A 16,908-nucleotide genomic window follows, 5' to 3' on the forward strand; every position below is an offset into this window, starting at 1 on the left:
GGGTTAGCTTCTCAACAGAGTTCTTAACATGGTTAGGGTTAGCTTATCAACAGAGTTCTTAACATGGTTAGGGTTAACTTCTCAACAGAGCTCTTAACATGGTTAGGGTTAGCTTCTCAACAGAGTTCTTAACATGGTTAGGGTTAGCTTATCAACAGAGTTCTTAACATGGTTAGGGTTAGCTTCTCAACAGAGTTATTAACACTCCGTCGGGTTCCCGGCAGTGCACTCAGTTTGAAGTCGATCTGCCGAACGGTCCTCGAGATAAACCGCTATTCGTGTTACCGGTAGATGACGCTATGACTACCGTAAAACTTCAAATAAACACAGAGTCCCAAATAGACGGCGGTCCCTTATAGATGCTGTGTCTGGCACATATTTGGGTAAATAAACGCTGGTTCCAAATAGACGCCGGGTACTTTTTCATTACAGTATGTTTTTGTGTTGCGCTCAGACTGAATTAACAGGCACGGTAATGACGTGTGTTTTTGGCGGAAGTCAGTCATCTTGTTTGGCAAGTGGAGAGATTGTACTTTCTCCCCTTGTCAGACAGTCTGGTTAGAGGGCAGCTATAACAAATTGAGCTGTAAACTGAAATCCACTCTTCAACTTTAATCAGGTTCCCTACACGCGCACAACGCACTGAGCGTAGGGCACCAAGTGTCGCCTAGGGCATCATCCAGAGCAGGAATACCACGGTCAAACAGACAGTGTGGTGGATGCCCCGCAGTTTGGTAATGCTGCCCCTTCTAAAATTAACTCTCCCCTTAAAACAAAGTTGCGGGACCTCCTCATTAATTACATGCGACGCAGTAAACAAACTCATGTTTCCCTCGTCACCAGTCATGCTGGACATCAGTACAAGTGCGAGATTCCTCCAATTCCCGCAAATATGTAACGTAGCCTAGGTAAATACAGTGTTGTGTAGTGGAAGCCATCATCTTGCTCTATAATGATCAGAACGGGTGTTGTTCAAACTGAACATTTATTTCTTCAACATGCTGCAGCAGAAAGGGAGATAAACAGCGGACTTTTCAGGCCATCTTGCAATACACTGTTTCCGTAGTTAAGCTACTGTACTTCCCTGCATATGGCAGATACTTCCTTCTTGGAGTTTCAAAATAAAGCGCCTCTGCTTCTAACATGAAATAATTCAGGCATCTCAAGTAAAACATAACAAAATTACTATTACCAGATTTCTCAATATATATATACACACACACACACACACACACACACACACACACACACACACACAGAGACGATTGCATTTGTGAATTTTTCTTGGTAGGGGGTGGGGGCACAATGAAAAAAAAGCGCTTAGGGCACCCTAATGGCCAGCAGCGGCGCTGACATTAATCCAAAATAACAAAGACCGACAATACCAAAATAAAAGCAAATCAGTCTCCTCTTCCTCCTCACAAAATCTACACAAGTCAAAAATGTTTAGGAAGGAGCGCTTCCTGGACTCAAAAAGTTGTTTGTTTGAGGTGCTCTTTGGATAGGGATACCGATATGCTGAAGAAATACAAAAAACTCCAAGGCACTCTCATTAAGGTTAAAATGCCTTTATTTGCATGGCAATGTCATAATACACTTTAAAAACCAAACTTCGACGTGTTTCGGCATCAAGCCTTCGTCAGGAAGTCAAACAGATATCAAACAGATCGCATGCCACACCCGGTCCTTATGTAGTGGTGTTAAGCCAATAGGAAACTGCCACAGAAGGTGTTGTTGCTTCGAGAGGGTGTAGAGATATATAAAAACCAATAGATGGCGACATTCTGGTCTACAGTACATCAAAGGTCACATAAAGGATGACATAGTGAAACCTATACAGACAAAACAATGGTTTTGGGCCACAATATTAAGCACTCACACTGTTGGATGCTCCATTTTTAAGCCTTGTGTGTGTGTGTGTGTGTGTGTGTGTGTGTGTGTGTGTGTGTGTGTGTGTGTGTGTCACACAGGAGGTTATTCTAGTGAGGGAGAGGAGGATGGTCCTCCATTTTATAGAAGAGATTGGGGATTTTATATATAATTTTTTTATTTTTATAAAATATCAATCAAATGTGGTTTTTCTGATGTGCGGACGCTCCTTTTTTCATTCATTATACTTAAATGCTTCAACAACAGTGACACCTGTAGGGCACTGATGGAAAGGAGAGCTCCATGCAGACAGGAGTCTGGCCCGGCCCTCAGGTACAAAAACATTACCCCTGAGAGCGTTTATTTCTTTGATAATTTATCTAATGAACCATGAACCATGAACCAATCATAATATGATTGGTTGAAAAACTCTTGCAATTCACAGGGAACAGTGAAATTATGTGTTTTTCAACCAATCATATTTAGCTGAAGCCTAAACCGCCCTTACCAATCAAGTAATTTATTCAACCAAATTGGTTGTTGATTGGATAGATTGCTAAGATTGACATTGTATTGTCCAATGATGAATGAGTCTGAAAAACTTGTGGAATCCAGCTCCATTGTCTACTAGGAAGTGATGACCTCAAGTAGGCTAATAGATAGATTTACAGACAGTAACACCATATCGTCGCTGTTGTGCCAGGACCTCGAATGTCACTTTTTTACTTTTTTTCATAAATCAGTGCCATTGGTCACCCTTCACGTCTCTGTGTGTTTCTTACCAAATGCAACCAATGGAAAAGCATTCAAACGAGCTTGTGAGTAAATCTCGTAATGCCATTCGCCCTCAATCTGTCAGTCAAACCTCGAAATTCGTCCCCTACCTCCGTCTGTACACCCAACCCCCCCCCCCCCCCCCCCCCACGCAGGACAGTAAACCCGGAAAAGTCACACGGCAGACGTGCTGTATATTTCTGATATCGTTTTGACTAATTCTGGCTTCATCTGACGTTAATAGATCAATACAATGTTTTCCAGTTATTCCTAGGCTGCAAACTTGTTTTAACATGCAAATCAGAGTGGTTTATGACGAGAATAAAGTAACGTTAACGCTACATTATGTCAGACTGTTCTCACCCCATGCCAAAGCCCCCGCCTCGGCCATGAGAGGCGAGGGGCACTGCTGCTGCTTGGGGCTCGTGCATGAGCATACCACTCTCTCCCGCCTGACTGGCCGGGAGAGAGTGCTTCCAAGTCGGACTGATAATATAAACAACATCATTTGAGCTTATCCAGGTAAGATATTAATAAAGTAATGACACATTCAGCGGGAAACTAACTATAATTAAGACATGTGCCAACTTTGACGACGTTTGGTTCAGTATTTTAAGAGCAAACAGGTTTTTTTAACTTCCTGAAAAGTTGCTGTTTTGGAGATTCGAGGTCCTACCGCGACAGCGACGATATTATACTTTCCCCTTCCTCTTTTCCTTTTTTTTTTATCAAGCAGTAAGTTAGCTCACAAGCCAGACATTGTATTGTGCGAGCGGCCCAACACGACTTTCTACAACACGAGTTTAGAGAGGGCGGCGCTGTACACACGGAGGCTGAAATCTCAACAAAGCAAACACTGGGATACTGCAACGTCATCGTCTGCACCAGCACCGGTTACAGACGGTGTAAGTGCCAAATGTGTTCTGGTCATATTTCTGGTTGATTTTTGTGCTGTCATATTTTTATTTGTCCATGGGGTGTCGCTGTGCCATGTTACCTGGGCTCAGGTATTCTATATAGGTGCTGCCTTTTCCACCACTGTGTTTGACCCGGAAGGGCAATTGGTTTTTGACCGTGTCGCTACCGTGTCGTGCAGCAGTGGGAACATTTATTTGGTGTGCTGTCTCTGCCTTTTACTTTCTGTTGAAAATAACTTTGCTGTATCGGTGAAATTGAATAAATGGATGGGTTCCGAACATCAAGGACAAGCCTTTTTTGTCGTTCTTATGCAGCACTCAATGCAAATGGTATCGTATGTAACATCAGCTGTAGCGAGCGCGTCACCCAGGTCATCCACGGTTTAAGCACCTCAGTAGCTTACAGTATTAGGCCATGTTCACATTACGGGCAAATCTGATTTGCTGATAAAGTCATTAATCATCATTATCTTGATTGTTTTCCCAAATCTCATTTGGGAGTGTGTCCGCACTGCCACAAATCTGATTTTCAAGTCGGATCTGTGTGTCCAGACCTAAACAGCCTATGTGCATGGGTTGCTATGGTAACGACGTGGGCGTCAGTAAATATGTACGTTGGTGACGTGGTCTTCCTGCGCAGAAGCATTTGATGACGAGTTACGAGTGACGTTCCAATCAGATTTGGTGGATCTGCGCGTCCGCACTCAAGTCACATCAGTCGAAAGCAGATTAGAAACTACCTCCATATGTGATTTGGGACAAGTGACACAAATCAGACTTGGAGCGTCCAGACTCATAAAACCAATCTGGATAAAGTCATTAAAGGACGGCTTTACCGTGGGGAATATGAATATATATTAAATCTCACGCCCCTAAGGTTTTCGAATCCGTTGAAATTTTTGAAATTGGAGGTCCACTGCCAGAGATATCAAGCATCTCTCACATATTTTTTGGGCCAGCCGACGCGTTTCGCGTCATCTGGCCCAAGTCCGCCTTGCGGAAGTCGAGGACCTATGAACTACAATTGTTGTGAGCCATGGTCCCGCCTCTAGAGGTCCTCCACGCCCCTTCAGAGGTCTTGAACAAAACCAAAAGGCAGCCATCTTTTTCCACCACCTAGCCTGCTGTAGCTAGGTAAGCTTTCCATACCTCCTTGCAAAGAGACGATTTTCTCGGGAACGGAAGCACGGACAGACACGTGACTGGCGGCATTGGAAAGCTCGTCAAATTTTACATCTAGTAGTAGGTGCGTTGAAGTAACGAAATCAACGCTGAGCAATGTACCCGTTTTTACACATTTTTACATAAAATAGTTCCAACATCAGATGCGCGTAACTCCTACGAAAATGCCTTAAAATGCATGAATTTTTTTTTATGAAGACATCTCCTGACATATATACTTCGGTTTAGATTTGGTGCAATTTGGAGGCAATTTTATTTTCGATTTTTTTCTCTATATGTTTTATTGTCGAAGCCTTCTTCTTCTTCTTGTTTGAGTTTTATGGCGGTTGGCAAACATATATGTGCATTACCTCCACCTACTGGAGTTTGATATCAGCCAAATGCCTGAGGGGTGGGCATGGAAACGAAGGCCACGCGAGCCCAGTGCATTGTGGGAAATGTAGGATTTCGAGTCCCCGCACCCGCACCTCCCCCCCCCACACACAGAGTGGATTTCTGCTGATATCTCAGGCTGTAAACAACCAATTTCAAAAATTTCAACAGATTTGAAAACCTTAGGGGCGTGAGATTTAATATATATTCATATTCCCCACGGAAAAGCCGTCCTTTAATAGGTCACTAAAGTTCACAAATCAGATTTGGCCTCCTAGTCTGAACATGGCCTTAGACTGGGCTCCTTTAACAGACGGCATGGATGTGCAAGTAAGTCAATTAATTTCAAGTTATCCGGGCCTTCTAGTAAATTCGGCGTGCAAATGGTCCACCAATCGTTTTGTATTAATATGTTTCATACTGCATAGCCTGTAATTTTTCCTAATAAAAACCGCCACCTTAAACTCCCACATTTTTAAACTGAATTTGGCCCGTAAATCGATGGCTGACAGCGAGCTCATTTTTAAAGCGTGAGTGGTGATATTTATACCATATGAAAGTAGAAGAAATAAGGAATCGATTGGGACCAAGCATGTCAACCTAACATGTCGGGAAGGGGGGAATAAATAACGCTCCAAAGTTGATGAATTGGAATGTAACTAAACGAGTATGTTGATAGAGGGGAAGGGAAGGCACACGCTGTTTCCAGATGCAAGAAAGTGTAATTTAACGCTATTTGACAACAGTTTCGGCCGTAGCCTTTGTCAAGTCTCATACAAACACAGTGCAAGCCAACCATTATAAAGACAGGTGGGCTGATTGAATGGACAACACCTGTCCTGTGAAAGCACACCTGAGTGTGATTACAATATCAGTCATGCAGTAATTGATAGTATTCTGTTACATCACCACACGGCCATCTTGGTAGGAAAATAACAGGTGATTGCAGTGGCGGCTCTAGCCAATTGTGGCTGGGGGGGCTAAGGGGGGGCTTAAATATTTACAGCGGGGGCTAACTTTTTCTACATAAATAGACAGTGGTTCTCTTCTCAACCTGTGGTACAGGTACAACTGGTGGTACGCGGGGGCCCCTCCCTCTCATACATTCATATGGTGGTAATTTCTCAGGTACTTGTGTAAAAAGGTTGAGAACCACTAATATAATAAATAATAATAATATTGATAGGGTGTGAATTAGGCTCTACTATTAGACAAGGAGGGCCCACTGCTTTTCCATTGAGAGCCAAATCCCCAACCCAACATTATGCATGTAAGTGCTTCAATGAGCTGAACACTGACTGTGTATTTAGCCCTATGTCACACTGTATGTTGAGACTGATGAGTCCAGTTACACAAGGCTATATGCAGCACACACATTTAGATGGTAAATCAAGAGTTTATATTCACAAGTTACACAAAATATTTAAAATGTGCTATATTTGAGATACAAATTAGGCTAATCACTGCATACATATAGGCTATATGTAAATAAACAGTGCCACATACACAGGCACATCCATTCATCAATAGTCTGTGCCTGAGTAAAAAGAAATAGAACCATTCATATAGACTGCACTATATAACAATCACACCAGTGACAAGACTGTATAGTGACTGAGCTGGACAACAGGCGTTTTGATACTTTTATCAAAACCAGCTCAGTGGCCTTGTGGTCTGAGTGTCCGCCCTGAGACTGTGAGGTTGTGAGTTCGATCCCCGGCCGAGTCATACCAAAGACTATAAAAATGGGACCCATTGCCTCCCTGCTTGGCCGGCCCGGGGCAGCGCATGGGTCAGACCAGCCACGGAGATGTGTAAATGCTCTGTTCAAGGAGGCTGGGAGTTTTCACTTCTACTATGATGAACAGAGCACCAATACATCGATCAGTGGATTATTTTTTAAATTAATTTATATTTTTAGAATAAACTTCAGAATATTTGTGTATTAGCCTAGTTTAGTTGTTAAGTTTTTGTTTTTCTCCAAAGAAATTTCCAGGGGGGGCTTAGGGGGGGCTTGGCTAATTTCAGGGGGGGCTCAAGCCCCCCCTAGCACCCATCTGGAGCCGCCACTGGGTGATTGTGATCAATTTACAGGTGATTACAATCAAGTGACACAGCCAATGTGTATTGGTAGGAAAGATGCTTGTGACATCATCGGAATACTATACTATGAATAGGCTACATTTAGACAGTAGATTAATCAGAACATTGATGTCACAGGCTGCTGTATACCATATCATGAATCTATGTGAATAAATAGATTTATATAAATAGCCTAATGCATAGAGATAAATCCTGAAACAAGAAGAAAAAAGAAGAAAATAGCTGGTTGGTACAGTTGTAGCCTAAGCCTAAGCCAGTGGTTTTCAAAGTGGGATCCCTAGCAAAAAGGGGGGATAATCTATTTTCACTATAATTCCATCCATAAGTAACACAATTTAAGGTAGTGTAGAAGTGAGTAACTAAGGTAATAACCATAACAGCACAAATAATTGACAACAATCTTGAAATATATATACAGTTCTCTGCTGCATATTCGTTCTCCCACACCCCTAGAGCCTCTGGCCGTGGCGGTGGCACTGGTATCCTCATCTCCCCCAAATGGACCTACACTGTCACCTCTCTCTCTCATCTGTCTATCTCATCTTTTGAGTCCCATGCAGTTGCCGTATCCCTACCCATCAAGCTCAACATTGTGGTAATCTACCGCCCGCCTGGTCCGCTCGGTCACTTTCTGGACGAGCTGGACACCCTCCTCTCCGTCTTTCCTGAGGATGGTACTCCACTCATCCTTCTGGGAGACTTCAACATCCAGCCAGTAACCTTACAATCTCTGTCTTTCCTTAACTTCTTCTCATCCTTTGACCTTTACCTCTCTCAATCTCCTCCTACTCACAAAGCAGGGAATGTGCTGGACCTGGTCTTCACCAGATCCTGCTCCACCTCTAATCTCACTGTGACTCCTCTTCCTGTATCCGACCACCACTTTATCACCTTCTCCCTTCCCATCCCCCTCCCCTCCTCCCACCCATCTCCCCCTCACTCTACCACCACCCGACGCAATCTAAACACTCTCTCACCCGACTCCCTCTCTTCTACCGTCCTCTCCCTACTTCCCCCTGCCGAGCAATTTGCTCTCCTGTCCACCGACGAGGCTTCCACTACTCTTCTCTCCTCTCTCTCCACCGCTCTTGATTCTCTTTGCCCACTCACCACTAAGCCTGCCCGATCTTCTCCCCCTTCTCCTTGGTTGACTGAATCTCTGCGAACTTATCGAACTGAGCTTCGGGCAGCTGAGAGAAAATGGAGAAAATCACATCTCCCTGAAGATCTCTCTTCCTACCACCTTATCCACTCAAACTTCACTGATGCTGTCTCTAAAGCAAAAACCTCCTTCTTCATCTCTGAAATCCAGTCCTCTGCATCCAATCCCAGTAAACTGTTCGCCACCTTCTCCACGCTCCTCAACCCTCCCTCCCCTCCCCCTCCCTCCTCCCTCTCTGCTGATGATTTTGTAACCTTCTTTACTAAAAAGGTGGATGACATCAGCTCCTCCTTCCATCCTCCAGGCACCCTCACTAACACTCCCGACTCCAATCCTGCTCCTCGGCCCCCTGTCCCTGGATTTCCTTCCTTCTCCCCTCTCTCTCCTGATGAAGTGCTTAAACTCATCAGCTCAAACCGAGCCACTTACTGCCCCCTCGATCCTATCCCTTCCTCTCTCCTCCAAACCATCTCACCTAACATATCTCCCTTCCTCACTACCTTCATTAACTCCTCTTTGTCCTCTGGTCTTGTCCCGCCTGCTCTAAAGACTGCAAGAGTCAAGCCTCTGCTTAAGAAACCCTCCCTTGACCCTACTGCTATTCACAACTACAGACCTGTCTCTCTTCTCTCATTCCTTTCCAAAACCCTCGAACGAGCAGCGTCCGAACAACTTTCTCTCTATCTCTCCCAAAATGACCTCCTGGACCCTCTGCAGTCCGGTTTCAAGGCCTCTCACTCCACTGAGACAGCTCTTCTTGCTGTCACAGAGGCCCTTCACACTGCTAAGGCCTCATCCCTGTCTTCTGTTCTTGTCCTCCTTGACCTGTCTGCTGCCTTCGATACAGTCAACCACCAAATCCTTCTTTCCACTCTGTCTGACCTCGGCATTTCAGGCTCTGCACTCTCCTGGTTTGCTTCCTACCTCTCGAACCGCTCATACCAGGTCTCATGGAGAGGGTCCCTCTCCAGATCCTGTCCTCTCACCACCGGTGTCCCCCAGGGCTCAGTCCTGGGCCCCTTACTTTTCCTTCTCTATATAAGATCTCTTGCCTATGTGATCTCTTCTCATGGCTTTTCCTATCACTGCTATGCTGATGACACCCAGCTTTTCCTTTCCTTCCCCCCCTCTGACACCCAAATCGAGGCTTGCATCTCTGCATGCCTCAAAGACATTGGCGACTGGATGTCTGCCCACCACCTCAAGCTCAACCTTGGTAAGACCGAGCGACTCTTCCTCCCAGGAAAAGACTGCCCTCTCGCAGATCTCTCCATCTCCATTGACAACACCACTGTACTGCCCTCCCAAACAGCTAAGAACCTTGGGGTGATCCTTGACAACCAGCTGTCTTGCTCTGCCAACATAGCTGCTACAGCGCGCTCCTGTAGGTTCTCTCTCTACAACATCCGCAAAATCCATCCCTTTCTAACTCCTGGTCCAGTCTCTTGTCTCCTCCCGCCTGGACTACTGCAACGTGCTCCTGGCCGGCCTACCTGCCACCGACATCCGACCGCTTCAGCTCATTCAGAATGCTGCAGCCCGTCTGATATTCAACCAACCCAAATTCTCTCACGTCACTCCCCTCTTCCAGGAGCTCCACTGGCTTCCCATCCCGGCCCGCATCAAATTCAAGACACTGGTACTGGCCTACAGGGCAGTACACCAGTCAGCTCCCCGGTACCTGCAATCCATGGTCAGGTTCCAAACCTCTCAGCGCTCCCTTCGCTCCTCCACCAGTGCAGGTCGCCTCGCCCCTCCTTCGCTACGGGGGCTCAAAAGTCGCTCATCCCGATCTCGACTCTTCTCGTCGCTGGCACCTCAATGGTGGAACGAGCTTCCACCTTCGGTCAGGACAGCTGAATCACTGCCGATCTTTCGGAAAAGACTAAAGACACACCTTTTCAGGCTCCATCTGGGCCCTTCTTGATCTAACTTCGTTCTCTCTCTTTCTAAAAAAAAAAAAAAAACTAACCAACCTTGTACCACTAACCTAAACTTGTACCACTGTTCCTTCAGAAGTTGTAGTTGTCATAGACTGTGCTCCATAGTTGATTGCTCTATTGCTGACTTAGTGTTATTGTAAGTCGCTTTGGATAAAAGCGTCTGCCAAATGACGTAATGTAATGTAATGTAACAGTATTTACTCTGAGAAATGAAATAATGAGAAAAGGAACAATTGATGGTTAAAACTGAACAATGATATCACAACAGTCTAATCCTAATGCTAAATTAAAATGAGATATTCCTCTAAATCTGTCTTCAAACTGCAACAGAAAAAAAAACGCCTGAGTTTCCTCCCTTGCTATCAAGCTCAGGAGCCGCCGTGTGTGCATGTGTGTGTGTGTGTGTGTGTGTGTGTGTGTGTGTGTGTGTGTGTGTGTGTGTGTGCGCGTGCGTGCATGTGTGTGTGTGCAAATACCTATAGATTAGTTTTAGCTGTAAAATTCTAAATCAAAGATGGTTGTATAACAAAGTTTGTATATTTATTTTGAGATACATCTAGAACTGATCCATTTTCTTGATTATGTTTCTCTTATTTATCCATGTTATATCCTTTATTATCTCAGAGTAGACTTTGTTCAACTTTCTTTATCAAATTTAAAAACTACAGGACCATTCAGCAAACATGTGAGAGAACAACATGTCCCTCCCTCCCTCTGTTAAATGTGAGTGTTACATCCGTATCTCCCCTGGTCAAACATGGGAAGCTTCAATCACCCACTGTGTCTCAGTTTACCTTTGAGTTGCTTGTAGGGATGCACCTCCTTTCCAAACCAGTCTATGGCCAACGTCTCTCCATGTTTCCACAGTATGGCTGTGATGGAGCCAGTCACAGAGGACAAGTCTGGCCTGAGGACAACACTGCCCCCTAGTTTCCCGTAGAGTGGTGTCTCTGCAATGACAAAAAGTATGGAAGCTGTGACATTTTAAATGTGAGCATTTGCTTTGGCAGTGTCAGGGGGGGCGGAGCAGCAATGCTTCAGCTAAACATCCAACCTGGTCATAGGCGGTGCTAGTGTCCTCTAGAGAGAGAGTGGCATCAGCGGAGGACCAAAATGCGAGACTCATTAGCCAATGAACAGCCAGGAATGGGTCTCGCACTATTTTGCATGCTAAAATAAAGCTGATAATGTACAATTTGATTCAAGGGATGAAAAACCCTTTCAGAGTACAACACAAACTGTCTATTTTGTGACAGTGCTGCTTAATCCAGGACCTTACTTCCTGGAACTCTTGAGAGTAAAAAACTGGTCCATTGGGGTGAATGGAGATGTCGGGACTCTTCTATCTATACGGCTCTGGGCGGTGGTTCTATTAGGCAGAACAGGCCTCGCAGACCAGAGCATTTTATTTGTTATTTTTGTGTGAGGAGCAGTCGGCACTGTGACACTACCAGTATGTTACATTGTTAGATATCAATTCAAGTGTGTTATCAGAGCAGGCAGACCAATGAAGAAGCGTTTTCAGAGTGGCATAGCTAGTACTGCTGCCTTTGTTGGTAGATTAGGTTAGTTTTAGGCATCAGTCACGGTCAGGCTGACCCTCTGCTCACTGATTGGCTTTGATCCGGTCTGAGCCAATCAGAGAACAGAGAGATGGGGCGGGTCTTTGCAGAATGCTGGCTTGAAATATGACTGCCCCTACCTACTCCACCACTTCCACTGAAAACTCTTCAAGTTTCAGAAAGAAATACAGATGTGAATGGGAAGAATCAAACACTTGGCCATTACATCTGTTAACATCCACTCTTCGCCCCTGGTTGGCTTCCTACCTACTGACCTCTTCCTGCCCTCACACTTTGTTGATCTAGTGGCCTTCTTTACGATCTCATTATAGTCGAGTGAGGCTCCACAAGGCAGATCACGTGCGCACTCCACGCTGGGGCCGATGCTTTTATAGTCAGAACGGCAGCCAACCGATCAGCATGTTACATTGTACAATGGTAATAGTGAGAACAGCCCAGGGCTTAAAATTTGGCGCGGGATGGCGGAAATCCCACACATTTTCCCCAATTCCCGCATATTTTCAATTTATAAAGGGGGAGTTATCCCGCAATGGTTCGCGCAGACCGATCTATGTTTGTGCGGAATGGTGCTTAGCAAGCGAAACGGCTGTCTGTCTGACCCACTGAGCACAGACTGTAGAAAGAGATGCAGGATAGCCAAGTGAATGTGATTGGATGAACGTTTGACAGTAGGCCAATCAGAGGCAGAGAGGGGCGGGTCAGGCCTCCGCCTAGCCTTCGCCATCATGGGGAAAAAAATATTGCGTCCCTCAGTCCTCTCTTGACATCAACGCTCCTCTGCTGATTTCTCGGTGGATACAGACAGCTGCTTGCAAACATGATAGCTCGCTGGCTAAAAAGGAAAACTACCTCCTCAGAAGGGGGATCCGCTCAGAAAAAACAAACCGAACAAGTCAAACAACAAGGCACTTCTAGCTGAAATGTCAACACCGAGTAACGTCAGTCAGTGATGTTTAGTGTTACGTTATTGACGATGAAGAATCTGATATCGATAATGACGTTAATTAATAATGTTAATCCTCCTTATGCCGAGTGTCAGTGATGTCAACGATGTCGCCACTCAAATGACGTTTCTCATTAAGCAGCCATGAAAATCTGGTGGAAGCATTTCCAATCAAAAGTGAAACGACCCACAGATGGTTTATAGTCCCTTCAATAGAACTCTCCCCAATGCAAAATTCAAACAGGTTTAGTTGCCAGTAATGCCAGTAAGAAAGGCAGATGTAGTGAGCAAAGATGGATGATTTAATATTCCATAGCTCTGACCTAACCAAATCAAACTGACATCACTATTGTGAACACAAAACAAAGAATACTTCTGATATAATATGATGTTAGTGTTTAGTGTATCACTCAATACAAAAACATAAAGGCTTTCATAGAACCAAAAGCCTATGGCTTAGTCTGCAGAAAAAACACAACAAAAGCCATAGTAATTTAGACTCAGGTGTGCATAAACTACTTCCTTTTTTAAATACAAAAATGTGAAATTACAGTATTATCGCTTATTGGACAGGAGAAGCAGGTATTTGTCGTTATAGTATCGCCTGAAAGAATCCCCCCCAAAGTCTATAGATCCCCCCTATCTGAAGAACATAAGGGGGGAATTTCCCCCTAGATTGCAAAGTGAATTTTAAGCCCTGCAGCCCATGGAAAGTCACAATGAAACGCTATTATGTGCAGTACTGAGTGCGCTTTGACTCTCAAATGGCCGTATATCAGTACATGAATGAATCACCAAACTTGTTTTTACTGAATAGCCGTTTCAGTTCTCAGCCCTGATAGCCTACTCTGTGCTGCTTTTAATCTCTCTCAACACAACACATACTTGTTCAAATGACTAAAAATGAACAGAAATCAAAGTTTTACCACATGGGTCAAGAAATGTGGTGAAAACACAGTGTGAGTGTTTTCCCTGCAAAGAGCAGCGCTCCCTGGGAGCTGTGGAGGTACGCGCTGTTAGAAACATCTTCAGGTACGCGCTGTGCGGTTACAGAGGGCGTGGCCAGCGCATTGACGTAATTTTTGGTGAGCGGCCCTCGCTCCTCCCCCGCGCCTGGCTCGGCATGGCGACCATAAAACAAGCTTAACACTGCTAGCAAAACGTGTTATTCTGATGCATTGGAAGAGCCCTCGTCCCCCCTCACACACCCATTGGATAAAGGATGCCCTCTTCTTTGTCAAATTGGAAAAGATCAAGCATGCTATCTGTGGTTCAAATGAAAAATGTGCACAGATTTGGCATTCATTTTTAGAACATGTTGGCTCTCTCCACCTTGAAGTCATGTCCACTGACTGAGAAAGCCGGATTGAGGGTATGTGTCCTGGTCGCATGTATACTTTTTACAACCCAGTTTAGGTGAAACCACGCCCCCATGTGTCACGTCACTTCCACTCGCTCGCACCGAAGCCAGCAAGCTTGGAAAATACTTTGGAATGATGAATGAAGATCTGCCGTTATGCAGCAGAGCAGATATAATACACTTTAAGCATAATATGACACATTAATTAGGCGGATATATATCACTATGCTATAATATGACATTAGTTAAGTAGTAAAACTGATATTAACATTGTTTTTTCTTGGCTTTTAAATGTAATCATCTCTGATTCTATAGTAGTAGTATATTGGGGGCTGCAGAGTGTCACCCACACAGCCATTTAACGTCACTATGAAAGCAATGCAATTATAATTTTTAAACGGTGATGGTAATCTGAGAAAAATAACAAGTCAATGACCATAACATGATGCTGCATTTGGATTTTGCGACAATCGACTGTATCAATGCACCGCAATTAAAATAACGCTAGTTTTTTTTTGCTCGCAGTCGGATTGCAGGCAGTCTGCAGTAGAAGGGCGTAAAAAACTATGTGTAAGTGGATGATCACAAAAAAGCAAAAAACAAAAAACAAAAGGCAAATGTAGTTCTCAACGTAAGTTCAAACAGGAAGACTATAATATCTTTTACCCTTCCTCAATTCACTTTATATCTCCACTCTTCAATCTACTCACAAGATCATAATAAGCTGTCAATTTCCGGGTTTCAATGAACAATCAGCTGGTTGCCGCCCAGTCTCTGTTAACCAATTGCATAGTGTCACATCACTGCTCTCATCACCTCTCACCCTACGCACCTCCAGTGTAAGCCTATCACGCTGCTCCACAACCCAGTCGTAAGCCAATTGCTTGGAGGCGGGTTCCTTAAATATGCTTGTTTCTGTCTCATTCAGCCTCTCAAACACCGCTGCTGTCAGGCTCGCACCCTCCTCCTTCCCTTCTCCTCCCGGTCATCGCAGACCTATCCGATTTCAGTCGGAAGAGTCTCATCATGATGAGTCTCAGAAGGAAGATCACCAGCACCACCAGTATCTAGACACTGCAGGGGGATATACTGTATCTGGATGCTGATCTGGGCTGATGCTGCTCTCTCAAGATCTCCCTGCGGTGTCTAACCGCCAAAGACTAATAAAAATACTTTATTCTCAACATTCTTTCTGTAGTAAATTATTCACTTTATTGTAATAAATATCACTTTATTCATCCTTTGGTCTCTAGTCTCTCCTGATTGAACTGCACATGTGTCGGAGGAAGCATGGTGCTAGTCTACAGCTCTCCCCAGATCGGCAGAGGGGGTGGAGCAGCGACCAGGCAGCAGAGGGGAATTTGGCAAAGTACAATTGGGGAGAAAATGAGGGGGGAAGCAGAATGATTGGGGGGAAAAACATTTTATCCAGTGAGCTCATAGTTTCAAAAAACTATCTCACTACTACAATAAAATGGCTACTATGGGAATTAACATAATCACACATGAATACAATTGGGCTCATTGAATCATCAAGAGTCTCATCTTTACAGTCATATCCAAATGATTATGACTAATGATTATGAATAATTATGACTTTTTAGCGACCCCAGTATGCACATATATTCAAATAGAAGAAAAAATATGAAATGTATATCCTTTATGTAAAATAAAACAAAAAGTAAATAAACAAACAAACAAATAAATAAATAGTGTTCATACAGTATATAAGCCTGTAAAATAAATCCAAACTTACGGGACTCTGGGCTCTCCGCAGCCAGCAGGCAGGCCCACAACAACCACATCAGAGTTACAGAAGGCCACATCCTCTTCTCTCTAACCTATAGTATATTACAGGATATTACAGTATATTAAAGTATATTACCGGATATTACAGTATATTTCATGATATTACAGTATATTACATTATATTACAGTATATTGTAGTATATTACAGGTTATTACAGTATATTACAGAAATGGATGAAACATGTCAAATAGTTAAAAGTTTAAAGGATTACAGAATATATTAGTGATGGGTGAGTTTGAACGAATCATTCGGAACTTGAGACTCTTTTTACTGACTCGGGAGTCGCGAGTCATCATCTGACTCGACTCGATAGTGTTGCATTATATATTTGAGACATAACTTTTGCTTGGAGAAATAAATTGAAAACTACTGTAGTCAGATATGACTTGAATGCCACTTGTAACATAAAGACAGGAAGTCGCAGACACAAAATCTCCTCTGCTGTTTAATGGTTTACCCCAACATGTTTCGGCGAAAGTGCCTTCGTCAGGGTGTAGTGCAACATCAGTAGGTGTGACCCTTTTTATAGGGCACACCTCAAATCAGTTGCAGGTGAGACATGACATTGAATGTCACTTTTAAAATCACCCCGTTTAACGTTAGTGCGAGCACTATTTTGACTGGCTCGTTTTGGGCGATGTAACAAGCACTCACTTTTGGCACATTGCCACCCCACGTTATCGCCTGAATAATGCATTGAAGGGTTTTCATGGAGTGGAGAATTGCTTTCTGAAATATATCTCTGATCAGGCTCTGATCTTCCAGTTGATGGTTCACCTGATCCAGAGCAGAGAATTGAAGCCTATCTGTTACAGCCCCTGGGCTGGGCGATATGACGATATATATCATTTCACCATAGAAAATGTCTATCGTTTCATATTATGCTCTAT

The 16,908-nt window shown here is 44.0% G+C and overlaps 1 protein-coding gene across 4 annotated transcripts in view; it reads right to left on the reverse strand.

Moving 5' to 3' along the window:
- LOC310771071 (T-cell surface antigen CD2-like) overlaps positions 1-16,030 on the reverse strand; it is a 32,962-nt gene extending 16,932 nt beyond the window's left edge. For all 4 annotated transcript variants that reach the window (XR_014552379.1, XM_083663750.1, XM_083663749.1 and 1 more), the window contains exons 1-2: positions 15,965-16,030; positions 11,117-11,272 (exon numbers count right to left, since the gene is read on the reverse strand). Coding sequence is in view for 3 of the 4 variants with exons in the window: in XM_083663750.1 (XP_083519876.1) it covers positions 11,117-11,272; positions 15,965-16,013 (205 nt within the window). In the remaining variant the exon portion in view is untranslated. The remainder of the gene's footprint in view (positions 1-11,116; positions 11,273-15,964) is intronic.
- Positions 16,031-16,908: the final 878 nt, after the last annotated feature.

This window comes from Poromitra crassiceps (assembly GCF_964638095.1).
Source record: "Poromitra crassiceps genome assembly, contig: HAP1_SCAFFOLD_340, whole genome shotgun sequence".
NCBI lineage: Eukaryota > Metazoa > Chordata > Actinopteri > Beryciformes > Melamphaidae > Poromitra > Poromitra crassiceps.